Raw genomic sequence first — 13,364 nt, 5'->3', positions numbered from 1 at the left:
AGGAAAAGGAAAAGGAAAAGGAAAAGAAAGGAAATTCAAACATTCAAATTAAAAAGCAAGTTCACCTTATCCACAACACCCATCCTTAGGGATTCCACAGAGGGAATGCAATATTCTCCTCAAAAATGTTGCTAACATTCCATGGAAACAGTTTATAGACTAAGAACATAATAAAGGATGGAAATACACCTTTGGGCAGGCTGAGGTGGGACATCAGGAGGTGCTTCCCCATTTCCAGGCTTTTCAGGAGCCATGTTCTCCTCTTCTCTTTCTATTAAACAAAACATAAAATTGGAGATTAGCTGGGCCAGGAAAACCTCGGTTTTTTATGACAGTGTTTGGAATCTTAGCACTGCACTGAAAAAAAAACAGTTAAAATTCTTTGTAAGTTTCTTAATATTGTAAAATTCCCCCCTCTGTGAAAATGACATCATCTCACTCAATGCTTTTGTTTCCCTTCCCCTACTGGGATTCTTGGTTGAGGTGGTGGCTACACCTTGAGTAGAGCCTACTCAAAGCATCTAAACCCAGCCTAATTATGTTTGAAAATTTCATAATACATCACAAAAAGGACAAAAAACATTAGAGAAGGGCTTGATTTATTAAAAAGCACTTTTTTGTGTTTGAAGTTTTCAGCTATGTAGTATGCTGTTCTTTTGTCACTGGAATCTTACTGAGTCTCTGGCAAATTCATCTGTAAATGACAAATACATTGATTTTTCAGAAAAGTTCTATTTATTCTGCAATCTGATCAAGTCAGGCATGAAGCACACAACAGGAATTACATCCAGAACCTGGGAACTACTCCCAGGGCCAGGAAAATTGGGATACAGAGCCTCATTGCTCTGCAACAAAATATAACTGAAACAGACAGAAATAGTGCTCTAAAAGATCCAGGAAAATCAGTTTATTTCAGCTAATAAACAATGTTTTATAATCCTGGCCTCATGGAACGGCTTGGATTTGGGAACTTAAAGGTCCTGAACCTAAAAAATGAAGGGTTTACAGTGCCTTGGTGAATAAAGCTGAAAATCAAGATCAGTCAATAAAATAAAGGTCGATTATATAGGCTGGACTTGATGATTCTGGAGATCTTTTCCAACCTTCATTATTCTTCTGATTCAGAATACAGCAGGGGATCCAATCCAAATCAATAATGAACCTGGGGTACTCCTCTTACATCCATCCTAATGATAACATGAATTCATTTTCCATCCCAGACACATCCCAAATGACAAGACAGCTCCAAGAGATGAAAGGGAATTTGCAGGGAAGTTCTGCCAGCTGGGGAAGGTCACACAAATGTCTTGGCCATCCATCCATATCTCATTAGGCTGCTACAGCCAGAGGCCCTGGAGGCCAAAAGGTGGGCTGGGAACACCTCCCACATCCATGGGATCCATTCTCCCAAGCAGCTTGAGCATGTGGATCTGGAGGGAACAAAAATGCAGCTTTTTGCTGCAATTCCAGCTCCTCCTCCGGCATTTTGCTCCATGGCTCCATGGGTGTTGTAGCTGGATACAAATCCATGTCTTGGGAGCTATATCCAGCTTGGGGCAGGGGGGAAATGGAGGAGTAAGAATGCAGGGATGGTGGAATTTTCCTCTGGAATCCTGTAAAATGCAAACACCGAGACTCCCAAAGAGCTGCACAAAAAGGCAACGTGCAAAGATTCACTTCTTACAGAGAACAAGCCACCAAGGGATTCAGGTGCAGCATCTGCCTCTTGGAAAAGGACAGGAAAGAAGAACAGGAAAAAGAAATTAGAATTCCTTTATCAGGGGAAGGACATTTTTCAAGGCAGAATATGAATCAGATGTGATTAAAACGCATGGCAGACATTGGATTAAGTGTCAATCACCCTCCTTACATCCTTGTGCTGCGTGGTTTGACCCAAATGCTCCAGCTGGGCTTTCCATGGCACTTTCCCTACCTTTCTGTTTTTCTGCAAGGCCTGGTTCATTTCTCTCCTGTAGCTCAGCAGCACCATCCTCTGAAATCCCATCTGCCACACTCCTCGTGTCCACAGCTCCTGTAACAAACCAGTTTATGGCCAAATGAAACCCAAGAGCCAATAAAAATTCAAAATAAAAAGCCAAGCTAAATACCTGCTAGGATTTCTTTAAGGGCTACCCTGGTTTAATAAACCCTCTTCAGTGTCAATAAATCACATTCAAGGTGCACAAAGACTTTTCAAATGAGTGCTGACTGAACTCCTGAAATATTCAGCATAAACCTCTATAATTTATCTGCCCATGGAGAAGAGACATTCTCTCCTGTTGTACATTGATTTATTTCCAATTAATAGAGGATAAAATAGAAAGCTCTGATCATCATCACCAGTGTGCACAGCTCCAGAAAGTTTTCCTACCCTCTGGATTATGGCAGCTCCACTGTGTCAAAAAAAAAAAAAAAAGAGGAGTAATGCCCCAAAATATTCCTGGCTCTGGTAAACTAAAATTTAAGTGATGCATCAGGGAAGGAGGAGTATTTTAAAATATGCACTCTAAAGTCGTTCCATGTATTAAACTTATCAGGAAAACTGGATTCTGGTTTTAAAGGGATAATCCTATAAATGGGGTGTGTCTGGTCACTGCAGTTTAGTGCCATATAAAACAAATCATACTGAAATCTTGGGAAATAAAAGAAGTTCTAGGATCAGCTAAGGATCACTGAGTAGTAAAATAAGGCTGCAGTTTTAATGGAATCCAGACAGGGATTTTTCAGCTGCCAAATTATTCAGACTTCACAGCACAAGAGATGTGACATCAAAATTTCTATTTTCTAGCACCAACTTGAATGAGGCTCCTAAATTAACACACATTCAGATCCCAAGTGCCAGCATTTTTTCAAGGTATTCAAGGTGCCCAAACAGGGCTATTCATTATCCTGCAAACAGGACTGCTGTAACTCCAGTATTTTGCCTCAGACACATGAAAACCTAAAACAGAAATCCAAAAACCACATGGGTGCTTGGGAAGACACCCAGCAACACACCATCTCTTTATATAGATTAATAATAATGAGAGTGGCAAATTAAGTGCATGAAGATCTTCATTAGTCTAAACAGCACCAATTTTTAACCAGTGCTGGGCTGGTTTTAACAGGCATCAACTCACAGGTGTCACTGAATCTTCTGAACAGAGACATTAAAGTGATTTGTGTACAATGACAACTTCTTTAGGATTAAAATACTGGGGCACAAAGCACTGAAAGGGAATTAGGATCAATCACTGAAATAAGAGGAGGGGGAAAGGCACTGAAATACAGACAGAAATTGTTCCACTGCTGCTGTCTGAGCTCTGGGTACCAGCCACATTTATTCTTTATCCAGGAGTTTCTCCAGGCTCTTCCTCCTGGTTTCCTACACAAAGGGATGGCAGTGCTAAGCTAAGATTCCTTTCTTCCTGATGTACAATATTTGGGATATCCTGAACACAATCCACGTTCCAGGCAGTGTGTAAATACAGTATTTAAGGGCTGAATTACAAAAGTTGGTGACATAATTGCAAGGAAGCACCTCCACAGAGCAGTAATATATTTGGAAAGGCTGGCCCAATGGCCTATTAAACCAAATTAAAGCCATTTCAAGGCTCAAACCTTCACTTTGCTCTGCTGTAAACATTCAACAAATGTTAAATGTCAGAAATAGTTGCAGACAAGTCTAAAAGCTCATTTAGAGAGTAATTACACAGAAAATACCAAAAGCAGGCTGAATTTGTATCTACAACTGTGCATGGAGAATGAGAGCAAACAGAACAGAGTCTCACTTCCTATATCCCAAATCCAGGCAGGAAAATTGCCTCTTGGATTCACAAATGCAGGCTGGGAGTACAAACCAAACCCTGACAATCATAAACGAGGATATTTAAGTATTTCTGCTATTCCTACTCAATAACCCTCCAGCATATTTGATAGAAATAACAATATCCTCCCTGTGGTTACCTTCTCCTCCGGGCTTGGAGCGATGCCTTGATCCTTTTGCTGAAGGCTGCTTTGATATCCTTGCAGGAGTCTCATTCTGGAAAACAAAACAAAACAAAAAATACAAAAATAAAAAAAATAAAAGCCCTCAAATTTATATAACAGTAGATTTAAATATTATATCTAAAATTTACTTCCTTGTGTTGCTTTTCTTAGTATTATACAGATATCAAATATTGACTAAATAATTGATCCACACATTTATGTTGAGTTTGTTTCCCTCACAACCTGTGGATATTTTTTCCTGGGTGAATACCAGCTATTTTCTTTCATGTGAACTTATTTGATGGAAAAACAACTTCCAAACTAAGAGTATCCAACCCCATGGAATAAAAAGGTTACAAAAAGGAGGAAGATGCCTACAATCTCTCAAACCTCTGTGTTTCAGCTGCATCAGACACACAGCTCCTCTTCAACCTGATGAAAAACCTTTTAGACTTCAGTCCAAAAGAGAAGCAAGGATTGAAAAAATTGTGCTACCAAGCTTGCACAGTCCATTAATTAAATGGCAACTTCCCTGGATAAAAATCCTGCCTATTACCCAAAAATCCTGAGATATGCTTAGCACCTTCCCAGATCTTCTTCCTTATCTGCTTTTCTTTTTTTGCAGTTTTCATCCAAGATTTTTTGTCAGCCCTGTTGATCATGATAAAGGTTGGAAAACACCTCCAATGTTTCTACTGATAACCTGAGAACCACAAATTCTGCCATTTTTATGCCATCAAAGAATTGTTTGAGTAGAAGGGACCTTAAAGCTCATCCCTTGCACCCCCTGCCCAGAGCAGGGACAGCTTCCACCAGAAGGAAGTGGTTTTCCTCTTTAGGAAATTCTGGCATGTTCTAAGGAAAACCAGGCAGAATTCCAACCTTCAAGTGATGCATCTTAATTTTAATTCTTCATAATAACCTCCACAAGCCCAACACCAGGGAAGGAGGGAAAAGAAAGGTCCAACCCCGTCAGAAGCACATCTGGCACACTCCAGCCCCAGCAGCTCTCTGGGTGAGGTCATTATTAGCACAGGTGGGGACAGAGCTGGCAAGAGGGGCTGAGCCTGCTGCAAGAGGGGATTTGGTCATTTATTTATATGGCTACAAACAGGATTTTTGTGGAGCCACATGTGCAGGCTGGTGCAGCAGGTGCAGGGTGAAAGCTGACGTTTACCCGCTATGGCAGCACACAAAAACAGAAAGCCCAGGATATTTATGACTGGGGGGCTTTCCAAAGGGAGATAAAAGAGGTTATTCCCCTTCAAGGCTTTGAAAAGCAGCCACTGGAGCCATTAAAGGGAAATCTTACACTTCATCTCACACCATCCTGGAAAAAACACATTACAGTGGAATCCTTGATGGATGCATGCACGCTTCCCAGGCCTGAGTAATTATGTTTCCATGTGGAGAGGATCCAGAGCCTTCTGCAAACCATCCAGGCTGCTGCTCTGTCCTCATTATTAACCTTTAAAGAGGCCAAGTCTCACTTCAAGACAGAAGAAAACATTTCCTAGTGTTTCAGAGCTCATTATAAAATAAGCCACTGTGATTTCCCCCTCTAATTCATCAGCTCTACTGATGGTTCTCTAATAATAAATAAGAATTAAGTCTGTGAACAGCAGTTTTATTCCATCAACCCTCCACAGTACTTTTCTCCTAATTAAATCCACAGTGCCAAGAGGTATTTTTCCATCTCTGCAATATAAAGTGTGCAGGTATAATTTTATATAAATAAAACCATATACAAGGAAAGATCTCCACCTGCTAAGGCCAACTTGAGTGCTGTGCTGATAGGACTTATTAGGAAAACATCAATCAATTACCTTTTCCTCACATGAAATCTCACAAGATGATGTTTTATTGGTATTAGATTCTGCAAATTAAAACTTCTCAAACACAAAGAGATGAGGAAAATCTCTAAAGCAAGTTTAAATGATGGATTTCTGATGTAGTGACACCAGAGACAGGGACATTCCCAGCTCCAGAACAGAAATATTTGAACCACTTCCTGCAGATTTCCATGGAATCTCTCTGCTGTCTTTTTTTTTTTTTAATTCCACAGTTTCATTACATAACCAAAATAACTTCCAAGATGAACAGAAGTTCATTAGGCAGGACTTAGAGGCTGCTTTAAGTGACCACTTCCAGAGCAATAGAGTTTGCAGGGCAAAAATCAAACCCATTCTGCAAGTGGCCAGAAGTAACAGGATATTACAGAAAGCTTTAGCCAAGAGTTCCAGCTGCCATGGGAATCATGGAAGAGACTTTTCCAAGGTGTTTGGCCTCGGGGGGAAATTATTTACCTGTTCTGTGGCCACAACCAGCACCAGATGCTCTGACCTCCTCCACCTCTTGTCAAGTCGAAATAATAATGATCTTCATTATTTAGAATGTCCAAAAGGCCATTTTAAATCTGATTTTTTCCCTGAGATGGACTGAGAGTGAACAGAACACGACTCAACCCTGATCCCAGACTGTGGGATGCAAGAGCCAGCCTTGAGGCAGCTTCTGATTGCCATGTGGTAGCCAAATGTCTCTTAATTCCTACTTATCCCTGCTTTCTTCTAGCTCCAGAAAATTATGGATACCCATGTGATGACTACTGCACACTGGGTAACACAAAGAGTTTCTTTGGCAACAGAAAAATACATTCAAATTACAAAAAAAAAAGTCAGCCTTAAGCAGATTTGAAAGCTGGTGTCGATAATTAGCAGCAAGAAAAACTGAGATTTGCATGAATAGAGAAAATCTCATTAAGCAAAGCCAGGGACTAAACTTGAAGTGACAGCTTTGCTGTACTTTTAGAATATTAAAAAAAAAATCTAAATTGATCTGTTCTCTAAACTAAATGCTGTAAAAAGTTAAAATAGGTTAATCCTGAGGAGAAAAAAACAGTGGCTGACTTGTTGGGTACTGCCTCAAACTGTTTCACTTCTATTGCAGTGAATATATATACATATATATACAGTAACTATCAATAGAAAAAATACATAGAAAAAGCTAAAGAGAGTTGCTGAAGAGTTATTAATTCTGCAGCAGAGACCACAAAATATGATTCAATGTGCTTCATGTGCACAGAAAGTTGTTTGCTTGCTTTTGAATACATTTGTTTCCCTGCCACGTGACCCAAGTGGAGCCACAGGGGTTAAACCAGGGTAAATCCCTGGAAATAAAGGCTGGCAAACTTCTGTGAGGACCAGAAGATCAACCCTAGTCCAGCAGATGTAATTCCCAATGATTTCCTGCTGGAATTCCCTCTAAATCACTTTTTGCAGCTATCTCAGCTCCCAAAATTCACTGGGCACATTTTCATGTCACCTCTCCCTTCCACAGCTTTAAGATTATGACATTTGCCACACTCTGCTCTAAAGTTTGTGTTTTCATCACCTCAGAAACAAGCAGCCTTTGCTGTTACACAAGCAGGCAGAGGCAGGAATGCCATCTGGATTTCAGGTAATAATTCCAAAGCCTTGGAATCCCTCCCAAAAGCACTTAGGAGGGGAAATGAAACTTTACTGCCCTGCTGCATTATTCTGGTGCCCAAGAGCACGACGAGAGTTTGGGATGAGGCTCAGAATTTCCATTAGGGACCCAATTTGCAGGAGGTTTGACTTGGCCATGAATATTTGCTGGAGGCTAAAAATAAAAACTTCTTTTATAATCTCTCCCTCCCATTGCCAATAACTTAAAGAGTCAAGGAAGAGCCACAGATGTCATCTCATGGGGAAGACAAGACAATGTCAGTGGGTACAGAGACTCCTGCTAGACTTGGGATCCTGCCTTGTTTCTCCTCAGCCTGTGTAGGTTCATTGACTGAAGTCTCCCTCTTTAAACATTTGGCCACGTGGCTCCATAATTCCCCAAACTGCCTCAGGTCATCAGGAAGCAGCAGATGGAGGCACAATGGTGTCACAAGCAGCAGCTTCTGTGCAGGGGCACTGAGCTGCTCTTCCAGCTGCAAAGCATGGACCCTGAAACAACACTGGACTCAGTTTCTTTCCAAAACAGTAACTTGTGCTAAAATTCAAAAATAAATACAAAAACCCTATCAGCTTTCCAGGAAAGATTCTGAGGATAAAGAAAACTCATGGCAAGGGGTTGGAAGAGATGAGCTCTAAGCTTTCTCCCAACCCAAACCAGTCTGTGATCCTAAGAAGTGTCTAAAACATCAATATACAGTAATAAAATCTGCAAAATTAAATAAATGGAGTAGACTTTTTTTTTCTTGGTCTAAGCTCAGAAAAATTTTTAATAAATAAACAACCAAAAAATCCAGGGAAACATCTATCTCATGTATTTCCCAGCCCTACAACTTGGTATTTCCCTACCTTTCAACCCTACATTGTTTTCAAGCAGATTCTCAAATCAAAATGCAACACTTTGAATATTCCTACCTCCTCCACTACTAACCTCAGTGTCTGGCTGGCACTTGCTGTCTTTAGTTGGCTTCTGTGGTTTTCTAAGCATGGATTCCTCTGAATCTGAGGGCTGGAAAGAAATGAACTGGTTTAGATCCAAGAGAAGCATTTGGGTGTCCATCAATCCTGAATTTCTACCAACAGAATAGAATGACTGAATGGGAAATATTTAGAGGAAGAGGAACTAGAATAACAACAAAATGGAAAGCAATGAAGAGGGGGCTCTCAAGGCAGTTTAAGACTTAAAATCCTTGAATCCCAGACTTGGGACCCAGGTTTGGGTTGGAACAGACCTTCAACACCATCCCCTTCCAACTCTGAGAAGGCCCTTCAGCACCTGAAGGGAGCCAGCAAGAAAGATGGAGAGGGAATTGAATAAGGGCCTGGAGCAGGACAGGACACAGGGAATGGCTTCCCACTGCCAGAGGACAGGGCTGGATGGGATATTGGGAAGGAATTCCTCCCTGGCAGGGTGGGCAGGCCCTGGCACAGGGTGCCCAGAGCAGCTGGGGCTGCCCCTGGATCCCTGGAAGTGCCCAAGGCCAGGCTGGACACTGGGGCTTGGAGCAGCCTGGGATAGTGGGAGGTGTCTCTGCCATGGCAGGGGTTTGGAATGAGGTCCCTTCCTGCTGAATGAGCAGGAATGCAAAGATGGAAGGCCACTGGAACAAACACAGTCCCAACCACAGCATGGGGCAAGTTCTTCCCCAAAATAACATTTCAATTACCTTTTTCTCTGCTTTCTCCTTTCCATGTTCCCTGAAATGCTCCCCATCTTTTTCTCTGTCCCGATCTCTTCTTCTCTCTCTGTCTTTGTCTCCTTCTCTGTCCCTGGCCTTTTCTTTGTCTCCTTCTCTGTCCCTGGCCTTTTCTTTCTCTCCTTCTCTGTCCCTGGCCTTATCTTTGTCTCTTCCTTTCAGCCTGTCCTTTTCCCTTCCTCCTTCATGTCTTTTCTCTCTTCCCTGTCCTTTATCATGCCCGAGGTCATCTCCTCGCTCTGGGTCTCCTTTTCCTTTGTTTTTTTCTGTTTCTCTTCCTTGCTTGCTCGTTTTGCTTTTGCTTCTCTCCCTCTCTTGTTTTTCTGCTTCTTTCAAGGTGTCACTTTCAGGGTCTTTGTGCCTCTCTTCATTATTCTTCTGCTTATCCCTCTCCTTCTCTCTTTCTCTGCTGTCTTTCAAATCTCCTTTGGGTTTTCTGTCTCTGCTGGAGCTTCTCTCTTTAATTTCAGTGTCTCTCCTGCTCTAAAAAGAAGGCAAACACTAAAAATTAATTCCAACACATGGCAACTCAACCCCACAGTGACTCTATAAACACAAAAATGCTAAAACAACCCCAAATAAATAAATCATGGTACCCCTGTAACCCCCTAAAAATGCAAATGATACCTCTTTATCCCTATGGCTCTTTTGTTCTTCTGCTTTGGGCTCTCTGCTTTCTTTATCTCGAGGTTTAGAGGGTGGAGGTTTCCCTTTAGCATCAGCTTTTTCCCCAGCCAAGACCCTTTTTACAGCTGCATCACTGGACAGCTGCAAGGAACAGAAAAACACCACTGAAATGAACAAACTGCTTCATTAAATAATTAATGCACTAAATATTATTTTAAGAATGTAACAATTCAGTGTAAAAACATAATAATTTCATGAAAGAATGCAATAATTCTGTGTAAGAACAGCCCCTGCAGTTGTTTTCAACCAGTTATCAAATTTCCCCATTATTGAATTTCCATAATTAAAAAAAACAAAGTGGAAAAATTACTTTCATTCCATGAATTATAGATTTGACTGAAAGGAGATAAAGTCAAAGGTGAGAAACTGAGTGTATAATTGGTGTGTCTGTGCCCCAAAATTTTAAAGATTCTGAGGCTTCATTTTGTGCTTCGAATCTAATAAGTGTTATTAAAAGACAAACAAATAAAGTGAACATTAAAATCCTTAATATTCAGAATGCATTTGTGTGGGAAGTTGGCTCAAACTCTTGCTAAAGATCATGAACTCTCTCTCTGCTGTTATTGCTATTACAGGGTCTCTGCTGTGCAATTAATGACAGCAGAGGAGTAATTAAGGCACAGAATCATTTGAGTTGGACAAGACCTCCAAGGTCATCAAGTCCAACCTGTGACTGATCCCCACCTTGTCCCCAGCCCAGAGCCCTGAGTGCCACATCCAGGTGTTCCTTGGACACCTCCAGGGATGGGCACTCCAAAGCTCCCTGGGCAGCCCCTGCCAAGGCCTGAGCTCCCTTTCCATGGGCAAATTCCTGCTGCTGCCCACCCTGAGCCTCCCCTGGCCCAGCCTGAGGCCTGAGCTCTCCTCTTGTCCCTGCTTGCTGTGTGCATAAAATCTGAATAACTCTGTCCCACCTTATTTAAGCAACACCTCCCAATTGCCTGAAGGAATTCATTGGTTTTCTCGGGCTCATGTCCAGCCACAACTCGTGCAGGTTTCACTGACAGTGGCTCTCCTGTCACCATCACAACTGCATCAATGGCCTTCTGAAGGAAGCTGATTTTGGAATCCTTATCCTGGTGAAACAGCAATGAAGAGATATTTTTACCTCCTCATTTATCATATTTGTTTTAGTTCCCCAATTATACCCTAAAAATAACCTGCCCCAACTGCCCTTCAATAGAGATGATGTCTTCCAGTGATTACATAAAATCAGAAGTAAAAAAAAATAGAAGACCAGATAAATGAAGTAAAGCCAATTAAAATTTTATAGAAGTCCTCACAAATAAGGAACTTTCACGATTTCAGTCCTCCTTACAGCTCTTTCCTATTGATTACTCAGATAAAAATTATTCTCTTGATCTTCTACAAGTCCAAGAGAGATCACAGTAAGGAAGCAGCCAAGTCTTCCTCCTGACCAGTTTTGGGAAGAGGAACTCAAGGTTGAGACATTTTCTCCTACACTCCAGGATTTTGATCTCCTCTGCCTGATCTCTGGAAAGCCCCACAGACTCATGGGCTGTGAAAGGAATTTATGAAAGAAATGCTCAGAGAGACAGCAGCATGAAGGTGCAACAAAGATGTGATCAGGAACTGCTGACAAATTTGCTTTTTGAGTCAACAAGGACACTATCAAAAAAACCCCAAAACAAACAGCAATTTGATTATAAATGACTTAATTTTAGTTATCCTGACAGGGGTAGGAGCAGTCACAGAAGTAAACACACGCATTAATCAGTGACTAAAACATGCTAAACTGGCTGGAGGGATGAGAAGTCAGGCTCCCAGAGCTCACACTTCAGTTGCTACGTTAAACAAACACCATGGGATCAGCTGCAACACACAAACACTGCTTTGTTTGCCAGGAATCAGCAACCAAAGCTCCCAAATCAGGTTGGGAGTCAGAGAACTCAGCATCAGCTCAGCCAAAAATCAGGGGAAAGCAGCAAACAGAGAGTAAAGTCACCCTTGGATGTAAGAAAAGGAGTTTTCAGTACTAATATTAACCTCCTCTTTCAGCCATCAGCCAGTTTTATACTGCAGTAAAGCTACTGTGGAATGCAAATCCTAGACAGGTTAGTCCTGGGATATTAAAAAACGATATGTAAGGTATGTATTTATATATCACCTGTATATGTATTTATACATACACACAAATATACAAAGCAGTAAGTTTAGGGCCATGGATTCTCTTGAGAGACCACAAGATAATTTAAAACCTATCTGTGCACAAATCTATAGGTGTTCACCCCATGGAATGCATAATATAACCCACAGGCAGGAGCTTTTACAACTTCTTCACAAAAATAACAACAGGTCCTTGGTGCTGAACACAGAAAAGAGCAAAACAACCTTGTGGCAAGTTGCAGAGAACACTCAGAGCTAAATAAATAAGTCCCATGCCCACCTTGACATTATCTGACTTCAACTCAAAATCCGTGTAGAGTCCTTTCAGAAAGCCTGTTACTCTGATCACCTAAAGAACAGAAGAAATGGGGTAAGTTAGGAACATTTAAAGCCTCTGCTCAACAAATCTTGTGTGGCACAGGTTTCACTGACAGTGGCTCTCCTGTCACCATCATAACTGCATTGATGGCCTTCTGAAGGAAGCTGATTTTGGAATCCTTATCCTGATAAAACATCAATTAAGAGATATTTTTACCTCCTCAATTATCATATTTGTTTTAGTTCCCCAATTATACCCTAAAAATAGTCTGCACCAAATGCCCTTCAATAAAGATGATGTCTTCCAGTGATTACATAAAATCAGAAGTATTTTTTACTAAAACAAATAATAAAAGACCAGATAAATGAAGTAAAGTCAATTGTGTGTGTGGCAGGAAATGTGTTCTTCATGGAAAGGGTGCTCAGGCCTTGGAGTGGAGTCCCCATCCCCGGAGGTGCCCAAAGAACATCTGGATGTGGCACTCAGTGCTCTGGGCTGGTGACAGGGTGATGGGCACAGCTTGGACTCGGTGATCTCCGGGGGCTTTTCCATCCTCAGTGATTCTCTGATTCTGCGATGTTCCACTGTCCCAGGTGCTCCCAGCCCCAATGTCCAGCCTGGCTTTGGGCACTGCCAGGGATCCAGGGGCAGCCCCAGCTGCTCTGGGCACCCTGTGCCAAGGCCTGCCCACCCTCACAGGGTGGCATATTCCTTCCCAATATCCCAATAACCCTGCCTCTGGCAGTCTCAGTCCCTTCTCCTACCACTACACGCGTCTTTCCTACCCCAAACCCCAGAAATGCCCCAACTCCCCCGTGATTTACACAGCACACCGGGGATCCCCCGCGCTGCCACCCAGCCCGAGGGGACCCCACCTCGGAGATCAGGTCGTGCAGGTAACGGAAGGGCGGCTTGCTCAGCAGCGCGTCGGTGAGCGGCGGCTTGCGGATCACCTGCCCCAGAGTCTCCCGCGTTTGCCGCGACACCGCCTCGTTCATCGCGGTGGGAGCGGGACCGGGACCGAGACCGGACCGGGGCCGAGACCGGGCCGGGCGCGGACTCGAACCGGGATCGTGGCGGGAC

General features: G+C 42.3%; 1 protein-coding gene across 3 annotated transcripts in view; it reads right to left on the bottom strand.

Moving 5' to 3' along the window:
- TRAF3IP1 (TRAF3 interacting protein 1) overlaps positions 1 to 13,358 on the bottom strand; it is a 27,094-nt gene extending 13,736 nt beyond the window's left edge. The window contains exons 1-10 of one of the 3 annotated variants that reach the window (XM_015635414.1): positions 13,157 to 13,358; positions 12,243 to 12,311; positions 10,750 to 10,911; positions 9,776 to 9,916; positions 9,257 to 9,631; positions 9,119 to 9,226; positions 8,383 to 8,460; positions 3,946 to 4,021; positions 1,934 to 2,032; positions 190 to 271 (exon numbers count right to left, since the gene is read on the bottom strand). In XM_015635414.1, coding sequence (XP_015490900.1) covers positions 190 to 271; positions 1,934 to 2,032; positions 3,946 to 4,021; positions 8,383 to 8,460; positions 9,119 to 9,226; positions 9,257 to 9,631; positions 9,776 to 9,916; positions 10,750 to 10,911; positions 12,243 to 12,311; positions 13,157 to 13,279 — 1,313 coding nt within the window. In that variant the 5' untranslated portion in view covers positions 13,280 to 13,358. Of the gene's footprint in view, positions 1 to 189; positions 272 to 1,933; positions 2,033 to 3,945; positions 4,022 to 8,382; positions 8,461 to 9,118; positions 9,632 to 9,775; positions 9,917 to 10,749; positions 10,912 to 12,242; positions 12,312 to 13,156 lie in introns of those variants that run through there. The other 2 variants (XM_015635412.1, XM_015635415.2) reach the window with 2 other exon arrangements.
- Between the last annotated feature and the right edge of the window lie 6 nt (positions 13,359 to 13,364).

Source organism: Parus major, chromosome 7, assembly GCF_001522545.3.
Source record: "Parus major isolate Abel chromosome 7, Parus_major1.1, whole genome shotgun sequence".
Taxonomy (NCBI): domain Eukaryota; kingdom Metazoa; phylum Chordata; class Aves; order Passeriformes; family Paridae; genus Parus; species Parus major.
The sequence above is the reverse complement of the archived record's forward strand: the minus strand, read 5'-3'. Positions and strand labels throughout refer to the sequence as shown.